Below are 13,637 nucleotides of genomic sequence, written 5' to 3' on the forward strand. Positions count from 1 at the left end.
CACCTACTGTGTGCCAGACACTGCCCTGAGCTTTAAGGAACACAGCCCCTGCTCATTTTTAACTTACACAGAATAAGCAAGTGGATTCATACAATCTTGTCATAGGGCATCTTGACTGTTTGTTTTGGAAGTTTTCTAATGATGTAATGATATTAATGATATACTGGAGACATGGTGTTCGTGGGTATAAATTTTAGTGCTTCTTGCATAAGACTAACTACCAGAGCCCCTCTGATGGAACCTAACACCAATTCCCTAATGTCCTGCAGACCATTTAGCTAATTAATTTTTTTACATGTGGAAATTCACCCTTTAGAGAAGGGGTCACAAACTCCTAAATAATCAGTTTTTCCAGATAAGTAACATAAATGATTAAACAGGTTAAATGCAAGAAAATAATATGCTCTCACCCTTTTATTCTGTAAAAGATCTAAATTTTTAGATAGGTATTGTTTGATCACAAATAAATAGCCTTGATGTTGCAATATAAAAGAAGTGGTTGTGACTGGAATGCACCAAAAGTAAATATTTGTCAAAACAGGATTGCATCTACTCAGTTCTCCATGGAGAAAATATGAACTTAGCTTTTGTCAGACACTGGATTTTTCAGGAAAAAGACAGAAACCTGGGCTTTTTTAAATATAAAGTTTTCTCTCCTTTAGATATCAGTGTGCATTTTTAATACCATATATGATGAACAAAACGTATCTGTAGGTCAAACACACTTGGCAACAAGTGAGTAGGCATTGATTATGATATAAAGTGGAGACACTGGCCTGCACGTTATTGATACTCTCATGTGTATCAAGGTGCTTCAAAAGAATTCACATCTTATTTGATGCTTCACCATAGTTCTGGGAAAGTATATGCCACTTGTGGCCACGAATGGAATTTGATAAGTCCTTTTTGGTGGACTTGTCCACCAAAAATCTCCACCACGTGGGAATATTTGGAGCATGGAAACAAACACATAATTGTTGGTTTCCAAGTTGAATACAATACTTATTTTATCTCCAAATGGTGATGAATTAGTGACAAGATTTTAGACATTACTAGGCCTTCAATTATTTTGCCTCAATGTGTTTCAGCCCTTAAAAACATTTCAGAAATGTGTGGTTCATTGTTTATATATATATTTTAGTTTAATTTTTTGTAATGGTGTGGCATAGAGTTCTCAAACCATAGTAAAGGTTTTCGTTTGGCTTCTTAAAGTTAGTATTCATATCACTTATGCCAAAAATATTTCTATATAGTTTGTAGAAACCCAAGGGATTATATCCTAACGAGGTCCTACCACAAAGAGGTTTTTTCATTTTATCATTTTATATTCATTGCCATTTCACCGAACAAAGAATAGAGTGTATCTTGTGACATTTATAAAAGGACTATCGTGTTGCTCCTTATTAGGAGCTGCAAGCCCATGTTTCTGCTGGTGGATCACCTCATAGAGATACAAAATGTGAGGCCTAGAGCAAATGTAACTTTAATTTAGTTTTTGTTTTTGGTTTATGACACCAATCAAGAAAAGCTATGACCTTATTTTTTAATAAAAGAGGCAATAATTACCAAGAATTTAGATGTATAGATGTGTATAATACATTTTATTAATACATATTAATTATATATTATTTTTATATTAAGAAAATTAATAATATAAGAAAAAAGGAAGAAAGGAAGGAAGCAATGAAGGAACAAAAAAGGAAGACAGGAAGGAAATGTGAGAAAGAACAAGTATCAAAGGAGATGAATATAAGCACTTATATTTTCATGTATTTTCTCAAAGAAAAACTAGACATAGAAAAGAAGAAATAGAAACAAGACTTCTTCATGAATACCATTTTATATCACTTTGATTTTTTGAGCCATTTCCATGTCACTACCACTCAAAAATAAAATTGAAATAACAGAAAAAAGCAAGTGCTTTAGAGATAGTCTGCCTTGATTTAAGTCCCTGCTCAGTCATCAATTAACCATGTATCTCGGGCAGATTGCTTCAGCTCTCTGGGCCTCATCTGGCAAAGGGGACAATAAATAATGGTGTCCTTTCTGTGGGATTACGGTAAGAATTGTATGACATGACACAAATAAAATATTTGCAAAATGCTTGGTAAACAATAAGCAATGATGGCTATTGGTATCACAAAGTCAGAATGTCCAAAACTGAATTCATTTTGTTTGCTTCACCCAAACCTATGTTCCCATCGCATTCCTTCTTTCATTGAAAGGCATCACAGGTGCAGTGGATCTACTCTTAATCCTCTCCTTTCCTTCCTTCAATTTGCAATTTTTCTCAACTCTTAACTCTGCTATGGCTAATTTTTTGGCCTTCTTCTTAAATGCCAGAAAATGCCAAGCAAGGCGACCTCTGTCCTGGGCCAGGACTTTATTACAATGTAAAATCTTTGATGAAAGATAGTACTTCTCCATCTCCATAGTAAAATCTATCAATAACAGTGTTGCAATCAGCTGTCCCATAAGTTGCTAATAAATATTTTGTCTGGGTGAAGTAAATTCTCAAATTTTGATTTGTTTTCACTTCAGTTCGTTTTTATTGCCATAATTTTTGTGATATAAAGTTTACTTTGGTAAAACATTGTTTTCTAAATTTTACATTCTTTAACATGTTATTGGGCCCTGCACATGGAAATAATTGTATACCTCAGGTGCATCATTTCAATTGCCTGGTTAATTCTCCACATTGAAGAAAATTGATTTTATTTTAGCAAAATGAAATCTGATAAAATGAGGGGAAAGTAATGCATTGTTATTATTCCTATAGGATATTTTGCTTAAAAATTTTATTTTAAATGTCAACTGTTGTTTCACATAAATCAGTATGAAGACAATTATTTTATGAAATTATGTCTATACTAGTAATTTGCTGCCCTTCAACAAGACTTTCTTTAAATCTAGGTAAGGAGAAACATTTTTTACAAAAGTTATTAATGAAAAATATGTACTTCTTTCTTTAAATTCACATTAATGTCATTTTCCAAACCAGACAGCCTCTTTGAAAACACAGTCAAGTATGTTAAAAGTTAAGATAGTAGTTAACATGTTTTAAGTGTATTTAAGAAAACCCAAGATGTAGTAATTATTCTTTTAGCCGTAGAAATAAAGTAGTATGCACATTTTCTCATCTTATCTCTTACATCCTGAGAGAAGATCATGGCTTCCTGTAGACATGCCTGCTGTTAACAGCACCAAGCATACAGGCAGCTATGTAGAAAGGTTGTTTTCAAAAGCCTACATTGGAGTCACCTGAAAGAAATGTTAAAATACAGGTTTAAGGGCACCACCCCTAGTTTCTGATTCAGTAGGTCTCAGGAAGGCCTGAGAATTTGCATTTTTAACAGGTTTTGAGGAAATCTTGTACGCCAGGGACTGCACTTTGAGAACCCCTTGTGTAAAAGGAATACATACTTTGAGAGCTAGTTGTCTGCGTCTCTTCTCATATCCAAGTTCGTCAACGTCGTGCTTGATGCTCACATTAAAATCAGTCATGTTGGGAGTATTCCCACCATAAAAAATCAGCAAAGCCTACAAAGCCAGGTTTTTGCTTTTTTACAATACCAGTTGTTAAACGTTTGCCAGCAACCTACTGCGGAAGGGCTCTAACCAGTGTTGGAAATAGATGCTTGATGCCACAAAGAAAAATTAGCACTGAGACAAAGAATTTTTCAGCAACACAGTTTTTACTTCCTGGACTGCAGTAAGTGTACCCTCCCTAGCCATTGTGCCACAAGAGCACAATGAACAAAGGAAAACACACAAATGTATCCATTATGCATTTGGGGCCATCCTTACTGCTGTGTCTGATCTCCATTGGCTTGAGCCAGACCTTACAATCTAAACTAAAATTCGTTTGGCTAACAACTTAAAACTTTTCTAAACAGGTAAAGCAATGGAGAGCTGGGACATGCCTGTGAGCACGTTCAGCACAGATATCTTGGTTAAAGTGCAAGGACAAAGAATGTACCAGGTGCCTGCAGGCATGGCATGTCTAACAGCTATATAAGATAGGGCTTAACAAGAGCTACTAGTATACTTATTCTTTAGCAAGAAAGGAAACTGTAAAAAGGAACTTTTCCACTTCCCACAACCAACAACATAGATGAAATGAGCTGCCTAACAAGGGAATGGATTTGGAATATGGCACACAGGCATAATCTTTACAGCGCTTAGAGAATAGCATTGAGGGACTCAATAATTGTATTAGTCCATCTTCACAATGCTAATAAAGACATACCAGAGACTGGATAATTTATAAAGAAAAAGAGGTTTAATGGACTCACAGTTCCACATGGCTAGGGAGGCCTCACAATCATAGCAGAAGGTGAAAGGAATGCCTTACATGGTGGTAGACAAGAGAGAATTGAGAACCAAGCGAAAGTGGAAAACTCCAATAAAACCATCACATCTCCTGAGACTTATACACTACCATAATAACAGTATGGGGGAAACCACCCCCATAACACAGTTATCTCCCACTGGGTCCCTCCCACAACACGTGGGAATTATGGGAACTACAATTCAAGATGAGATTTGGGTGGGGATACAGCCAAACCCTATCAGTCTATATATGTATAGACAAATAGTATCACGAATGAATGGAAAAATGAATGGCAGCCTAAATTTAAGCAAGAGGTCCTCAGACAGGGCTGGAGTACGAAATTTTTATTCTTAAGTTAGCTAATACTATGCTGTCCTTCAAAGTGACTTTCTTTTCATGTAGGAAAAGATAAACTTTTTAAAAGAAAAGTTATTAATGAAAAATATAGGCTTTTTTTTAGATGCATATTAATGTCATTTTCCAAACCAGACAGCTTCTTTGGAACCACAGCTAACTACTGTTTAAAAATGAGTAAATTAGGCTGGGTGTGGTGGCTAATGCTTGTAATTCCAGCCCTTTGGGAGGCTGAGGCGGGCAGATCACGAGGTCAGGAGTTCAAGACCAGCTTGTCCAACATGGCGAAATCCCATCTCTACTAAAAATACAAAAATTAGCTGGACATGGTGGCACGTGTCTATAATCCCAGGTACTCAGGAGGCCGTGGCAGAAGAATTGTTTGAACAGGGACCAGGAGGCAGAGGTTGCAGTGAGCCAAGATCATGCCATTGCACTCCAACCTGGGCTACAGAATGAGACTCCATCTCAAAAAAAAAAAAAAGAGGAAATCAGATGAATCACCTTACTAGTGTACAAGACTATTATACATTGATCAGTTTTCATATTTAGTCAACGTGTTCAAAATCAGGGGACTTTCTGTCACCTATTGTTACGTTTGATTGGCTACATAGCGTTGTGCAATTTACAGGCTTACATTTTAACAAAAATACAAAGGAAACTCAACAAAGAGTATCTCTGTATCTGAGAGGCTCAGTCTCATTGGGGAGACAGACAGTAGACAGAATCTATAAGATCTTCTTGTTTTTAAGATGTTTATTCAGCCATTCTTGATATGCCATATGGAAAGATCCCCGCCACCCCATTTACTAGCTTATAACATTGGGCAAGTTGCTTCATTTCTTTGTGCTTCATTTTCCTCATCTCAATAAATGCAATTAGATCTGCTTTTCATGTTTGGTTATGAGAACTGAATGAATGTAAAGTACATAGCATAGTGCTTGGCACAGAGTCGGCTCACGATAATGAGTAATGCTGATGATTCATAGATTCTCTTCCTGCTGAGATATCCAAATACTGAAGAATAGATATCCAAGAGGGAATTTTATAGCCTGACATCTCACTCTACAGTATGTTCAAGTTTAGAGGAGGCTTTCTAGTTTACTGAATTTTATTCAAAGTAATCTGTTTTAAAAGTACTGATTAAAATATTACTTGAAAACTATTTCATAAAACTTTCTTCTGAAAAATTCTTATGGGTATACATAGATATCTTTAATCTCATTTGGATTCCCATTCCTTTTGACTTAAAGAGATATACAAGATTTTTTTTTTTTTTTTTTGAGATGGATTCTCACTCTGCCATTCAGGCTGGAGTTAGTGGCGCAATCTCGGCTCACTGCAACCTCCGCCTCCTGGGTTCAAGCGATTATCTTGCCTCAGCCTCCCGAGTAGATGGGAGTACAGGCATATTCCACCATGCCTGGCTAAATTTTTTTGTATTTTTATTAGAGATGGGGTTTCACCATGTTAGCCAGGATGGTCTCAATCTCCTGACCTCGTGATCTGCCCCCCTCGGGCTCCCAAAGTGCTGGAATTACAGATGTGAGCCACCGGGCCTGGCCAAGAATATTTTTTAGTATCATCCCACTTCAAAGGTGAAGTATCATCAGCCCAGAGATACCAAAATGCAATGACCAGTACAGTTTGTCTGGTTTCCAGTTCCTATTCCAATGCATGGAGTATGCCACCAGATACTTTAAAATTTTAAGGCAAAAAGTTGGAGCACACATAAGGAAAAACAAACTGTTTATTAAACTATAGAAATACCTTAATGTTGATGGCTGTGGTAGGACTATTCAAATATCAGTGTTTATCTGTTGCATGTAAGCAAAGTGGAGAAAGAAAATCAGAGACGTTTTAAAACCCCTCTTTTAAGCCCCAAGTCTCTGAACTATTTTTCTGGAGCAGACCACCAACAGTTGGGTAACTGCTTTGTTTCCATGCATCCACTTACAGTATATAAATTCAAGAAAACAAATCTCAAGAAATAGGTGAGTGTAATAAAACTAAACCACATAGTAAGAATAATAAATGCACTTCAAATTCCCAGTGGAAAAGCTCAAAGTTAAGTGGTTCGCTTGTGGGTTTTGTGAGCCATAAAATACATTGTTTCCTAGCGGATGGTGAAAGAGAGTTTATGGATACTTATCAGAACCCAAAGGATGCCATGCATTGCATGTGGGTATGTAGGAGGCAGCAGCGATAGACTGATAAGTGGATTATCAGCTCTTGGAGTCTTACTGTGTAGCAACTGGTGTGTCAATCACTGCTTTAATTTTAAGGGAATGTGTAGACAAAGGATCCCTGGACATCCCTCAGTTTATCTCATGCTATGAAAGAAGCATGAAACACCAAGTTAGAATGTTATTAACTCTGAAAAATTCTCTTTAGGTCCCATGTGTAAAATATCATCTTGAAAAACAACTTGGCCAGTCGCGGTTTACATCTGTAATCTTAGCACTTTGGGAGGCCAGAACAGGAAGATCACTTGGACCAGCCTGGGAAACATGGCAAGAACCTATCTCTACAAAAAAAATTTAAAAAGTAGCTGGGCATGGTGGCATGCACCTATGGTCCTAGCTACTTAGTAAACTGAGGCAGCAGGATCCCCTGAGTCCAGCAGGCTGAGGCTGCAATGAGCAGTAATTATGTCACTGTGCTCCAGCCTGGCTGACAGAGTGAGACCCTGTCTAAAAAAAAAAAAAAAAAAAATCTAAAAACATGAACTTCATTGTATTTACCTGTTAAAAGGTCAAGATGAGGCTTTATTTAATTCCAGGGAGTCATAAATGGAATTAATCTCAATGATAACTCTTATGAAATTCTGGTGTGATCAGATTAGACACTTAAAACTTTTAGAGAGAGAAAAGTATAGTCAGTCTGAATCTCACTCTTAATTGGGAAAATAAAATGCAAACTCAGTTTTTAAATCCATATAATTTATATGCACTCTTCAAACTCTCATTGTAAGATTATTACTTTTGTTAATATTTCAATGTTTTTTGGTAAATGAACCAAGTTTTGCTATCATATAAGGTTATTTACTATAGAACTTTATTCCCAGGCTATTTGGAGCAGAAATCATGTATTAAAAGCTTGTTAGTGGTGAAAACATATGCCATTTGTCTAGGAATAGGTATTCCTCAGGTTGTTGATTATAATAGTAGTACATAATAATTAAAAGCACAGGTTGCACACAGTGGCTCACGCCTGAAGTCCCAGCACTTTGGGAGGCAGAGGTGGGTGGATCACCTGAGGTCAGGAGTTTGAGAGCAGCCTGCCCAACAGGGTGAAACCCCATCTCTACTCAAAATACAAAATATTAGCTGGACGTGGTGGTGGGTACCTTTAATCCCAGCTACTTGGGAGGCTGAGGCAGGGAAAATCGCTTGAACCTGAGAGGCAGAGGTTGCAGTGAGCCAAGATTGCACCACTACACTCCAGGTACCAGAGCGAGACTCTGTCTCCAATTAAAAAAAAAACAAAAAAAAGGGGGGGCACATACACTTGAGCCAGACAACCTGGCTTCAGAACTGTTTAGCCACTAACTAGATGTGTCACCTTGGATGTCCTAAGTACCCACCTCTGTTTGTGAAGCTTATATGAGGTAATACTTTAAAGTTCTTAGTACCAGGCCCATAGTATGTGCTGTATAATCCTTTGCTCTTACTATTTGCACTTCTCTTAAAAGGAAAAAGAAAAATCGCCTAAGGTCACACTAACCAAAGATGACACCGCTAATGAAAGCAAGGACAAGCTGAGCAAGATTGATCTCTCAGCATTATCCTTGACGAGACTGCCATTGAAAATTCCAAATATGTTTTATAAAACGAATTTTCAGAGGTCTTGTCTTAAACATTCTTGAAGCATAATGATTATCTATAGCTATCATCCGGTAGTATTGCTAAAAAAAAATTGATTTATGTTATTCCTAATACATCTCCCTTATATTTGTGAATTGATGATGCAACTACCTACCTCCAAGTTCCCCCTCTGACACACTGCGTTACGGTGTATAAAATTGTAAAATGTGTTAATTTAAACCATACAACTGTACCGAATCAAACACCATCATTGACAATGACATGCCTAAATTGATTGTCTAAGACCCATATATGACCAATAATCCATTCCTCAGTAATATATTGGTCTTCTTTTTGCAATTTTAAAGAGAAAAGCGTGGCCTTGTTATTAATATTTATTATGGTTGATGTTGATAGGACATCCATATGAAACTACTTGGAGAGTTGTGTATAATGCCAAAGTACAAATGATTTGACTTCTGCTCTTTCTATGTCTACCTTTCCTTCAATATTTTACTTTAAAACTTTTAGTAACTTGAACAAGATGCGCCCTCAATGAAGTTAATATATTTCTGCCAGGCTTTAACATTATCTTACAATTAATATTTAAAATAAAGCTAAATTAAATTCTTTCATCAAGAAGAATCAGAAATTGTATTGAATTATTTGTATCATGATGATCATAGTTGGGTAGGGTGCTGATATGATAGTGATGTTCATAATAATATCTCACATTCATTTTGGCTACACTGTGTAACTTTCAGTCATTTTACGTAGTCCTCAAATTAACCATGGAAGGCAGAAATATTTATTATCATTTTCTGAAGAGAAAACTGAAATGTATCAGTAATAAAGTAGCTTATCTAAATCAAACAATAAATGCAGGACCAAGATTCAAATCCGGGATTATCTGACTACAGATTCTATATGCTTAACCACCAGCTGATGTTACTACTTGACACATCCTCTTAAAAGAGAGTCATATTTAAAACCACTAATGGATGGTGTGTGATTTAACTTAGAAAATAATTTTCTGGTCTCTTTTCCTCTGCCAATTGTATTGATGTTAAGTGTTAGGATAATTAAATGTGTAAAAGGCAAAAATATTGATGGACATATCTAACATTTCATTTTATAAAGTTGTTATCTGAGACAGGCTATCAAACATCCCTGCATGTGTGGACTCTTCTAACCACTTAAGCAGAAAGAATGCCAAATGTTTTCACATTTCTGCAGAATGGTTTCTGTTCTCAAATCAAAAAATGTTTTGTTGTCTGTCAGCAATACAATGGAATGTGATTAGATTCCAGTGGTGAGAACCATGCAGAAATACGTTAATGCATTTCTGTTATTCCCTGGGCTTCACCATTTTGCAAATTTAAATATCACTACCTAGAAATTTAAGGAGTCATCTTGTATTTGGAGTATTAAGTGTTCACATTTGGGAATAATCTATTACGTGCTCCCATGTTTCCATGTTGGAGCCTTTTTCAGTCTTCCCAGTCAGCATCCCAGCATGTTAGATCTTTAATAATCACTATTACCTTTTTGATCCCAACTTCCATTATGCCATATTTTGCTTGTATAGCGAAAGGTGAGTATGTTCCTGACACCGCACTGGGTATTGGTCCCATTTCTTCTTTGGTTCTGTTTCATTGCTCTGGTTTGCTTTTTTTGCCTGCTGTAACACCAGAGTTAGATTTGCAACCACACTTTAAAACCGTGTAACACATATTTACTAATTGCACTCAACTTCATCTTATTTTTTCATCCTCATTTTCCATTTACCTCATTTCATCTTTTTGTCTTTATTCATTACATCAATTTCTATAAGCCTTTCCAAGGTTTTTGGAAGGTGACAGTAATAATTGTTAGACCTGGCCCTTGAAAATTTTAGAAAAGAATCTGGAGAACCACTGTCACTGCAACATTTCCTAGATATGACTATGTTTAGCATTTTATTAAATGTTCTGTTCTCACGTCTCTACTGAGCATAGACTTTTCACAGTAATGTCAGTTGATGAGTACCCCTCTGAAAAATGCACAGAAAGTAAGAGGATATTATTCACAAATTTCAAAAAGTGCTGAGATCCCACCAAGTTGGTTCTCTTTGCATTTGTGTGTATGTTTGATTCTGGTAAGTCCTAATATACAGGCTTTTTTAAGAGCAGAAGTCAGCAGTTACCTAACGTCAATGTGTCTAGAGTGTTGGCACTGGTCTAGTTTCCTTGTCTTTTCACTACAATTTGAAGTGACAGTATCTTGGTAAATAGAACTTTTATGGCGTTTAAAAGCAAATAAATAAATCATCCTTTGTAATTGCTACATATTGAGAGAATGTGGATGGATGATGATTAAATGTAGTTATTTCTACTTCTCCCCATGGAAGAACAAACTTATTTTGTATTCAGTTCCTGAGAAGATGAAATCTATCACATCTCCTTGAAAATAACTATTTTTGAAAAAAAATCAACCACTTGCCTTTATCTTCATTAATGTTATCTTTATCTTCATTACTGTTAGATAGCCATGTTTTTTACCAAGGAGCACTTATCAAAGTTTGTATTTTAACTACGTTGCTTTAATGAAAAGAAAATGGAAGAATCAGCCAAGTTTTTTTTTTTTTTTTCCATTGTAGTGTGGAGACAATCAATGATGGAAACTTCCACATTGTGGAGCTACTCGCCCTGGATCAGAGTCTCTCTTTGTCTGTGGATGGTGGGAGCCCTAAAATCATCACCAACTTGTCAAAGCAGTCCACTCTGAATTTTGACTCTCCACTTTATGTAGGAGGTAAGCTCTCTTTCAAATTCAGTTGGTCCTCAAACCCTGTAAATCTCATCATGGATAAATTCAGAAGTTTATTAATGCCTAGTGCATCAGTATTTGTCATTGAACAATAGTGATCAATCATTGAAAGATGGACAGCAAAGACAGAACAGAAAGATCTCTAGGTGGGTATTAAGGGATCATTTTATAATCCCATCTCTGGTTCTAACTAAATGTATCATCTAGGTAAAGAAGGACATTAATTAGTATTTCTTTTGTATCAATGACATGCTAGGTGATTTATGTATAATTTCATCTTATATTTGATCTGGTCTATGGAAAAGGAAAGGTGGTTAGAGGTTAAATCATGCAATAAAGAAAATGATAAAACAAGCTCAATGCAAAGTGAAGAGTATATGACCCCACCCCAGCTTCCTTAAAGAGGCAAACCCTATCATCTCAGTCAAATGCTACCATGCTGGAGCCTCTACACTACCAGTTGCTAATTCATGTGGATGATAGGATAATTAACAATGTAATCTAATGATTGACTGAACAAATTAAATGTACAAATTGTATTAGAATAACAAGAAATAGTTCTGTTCCACTAAGACCTTAAGGTGAATGAACAAGAGAGTGGGTTGGAAAGGTAGCTTAGGGCTTGAAATCATAGCGTGAAGACACTGGGCTTTATTTTTAAGTGAAAAGAAGGCAGATGAGTGAATAAATGAGGGACAGAGATATAAGCAAAGTTCTAAAGGAGCCCATTGGAGAGGACCCACAAAGGAGGGAGTTCCCAATCTTGCCTATATTTGGAGGAACAAATGCAAACTGGAGGCAGAGAATTTCAAAATTCTGTAAAGGAGCTAGAAAGCAGTTAATGCTGAATTGAGAAGCATTGAATTAAATTACATTGAATTTATTTGAACTGACTGATAAAGCTAACTTATTTTACAGATAAATAAGTAAATGCTTTGATGAACAGGTTAATGTACAATTTCATCACAACAACAGGTATTTTCATGAGTTTCACATCATTCTCTGAAAAATGATAAATCATGCTATACCATTATCTCAACCACTCAAAGCCTTGTCTTTACTCCCTCAGTCCAGGGCACTTCTGTTTTTAATAATTTCAGTAGTAGAAAATCTTAACACTTTGACAGAGTTGGATTGTTTTAGAAACAGTTTGAAATCTTTGGTTCAGTTCTGTAAATATTTATTGAGTACCTACCACATACTAGGAACTAAGTAAATGGATACATAAAGGATACAAAGTTGAAGAATAAATTTCCATTCTACTCCCTAAAACTTGGGGAATGCAGAGGGATCTTCAAGTAACTATAATACATTATAAATAAAGTATTGCATAGTGAGTCTACTCAGCAAGTTGACTAATTGCTTCATGGGAATCACAGTGGAAGGTCTCATTAAAACTGAGTCTTCCATTCTTGCTGGCACTCCAGTTAACAGGGTTGCGTTTGGATGCGGGGAGCCAAGTCACCAGTGTATCTGTGATTTGAGAGAAAATAACATATTTATTGAGTACATGCTACGTCCCCAACATAGTGTTCCTTTTATACCCTTAATCTTCAGAGATCTTAGGAAGTAGGTATGATTTTCTCTGTTTTGTAGTCCCTGAGGAGCAGTCTCAAGGATTTTATATAACTTGTCCAAATTCACAAAGCTATTACATAATAGACATCTCATTTAAGTCTAGGTCCACCTGACTCCAGAGTCACCTGCATGGCCATTCACTTCTTAACATAAAGCAGAAAAAGAAGAAATCTAAGTGTTGTGGCCTTTTGTTGTTTATGGACTTTTCATTCATTTGATTTTATCATGCTTTCATTGGAAACCACTTCATTAACTCTTTTGACCCCCTTTAGAATGTAGTGCAAGACGAATTTTAAAAAATACAGGGGGCTGGGCATGGTGGCTCACAGCCATAATCTCAGCACTTTGGGAGACTGAGAAACAAGGGTCATGTAAGCCTAAGAGGCTGAAGCTGCAGTGAGCCATGATTGCACCATTGCAGTGTAGCCTGGGAAACAGAATCAGACACTATCTCCAAAAAAAAAAAAAAAAAAAAAAAATACAGGGCGGCATTGTTTAGGTCAGAACATTTTTCCGAAAAATAAATAAAGATGAAAAAAAATTTTTTTAACTCCAAAATGAAAAGTACCTGTCCTTCTGAAGGTAGAGGGACTGGAAAAATTCAAATAGCACCTCTGTCCACCCAGACCTAAGGAAGCCACTTGCATCCCAGTCCCACTGCCAGAGAACACCATAGGCCACTTCCTCCCAGCTTAGAGTGCAGTCTCAAGGGTGATTCAGATTTTAAAAATACAAGAAACCTGTAAGACCACAGCTTT

At 36.4% G+C, this 13,637-nt stretch overlaps 1 protein-coding gene across 9 annotated transcripts in view; it reads left to right on the forward strand.

The window, feature by feature from the left end:
• SLIT2 (slit guidance ligand 2) overlaps positions 1-13,637 on the forward strand; it is a 381,892-nt gene that overhangs the window by 357,670 nt on the left and 10,585 nt on the right. For all 9 annotated transcript variants that reach the window (XM_032273416.1, XM_032273409.1, XM_032273421.1 and 6 more), the window contains one exon: positions 11,132-11,286. In XM_032273416.1, the coding sequence (XP_032129307.1) occupies positions 11,132-11,286 (155 nt within the window). The remainder of the gene's footprint in view (positions 1-11,131; positions 11,287-13,637) is intronic.

The sequence above is a fragment of the Sapajus apella genome, unplaced genomic scaffold, assembly GCF_009761245.1.
Source record: "Sapajus apella isolate SASKATOON/1434 unplaced genomic scaffold, GSC_monkey_1.0 scaffold5, whole genome shotgun sequence".
In the NCBI taxonomy this organism is placed as follows: Eukaryota; Metazoa; Chordata; class Mammalia; order Primates; family Cebidae; genus Sapajus; species Sapajus apella.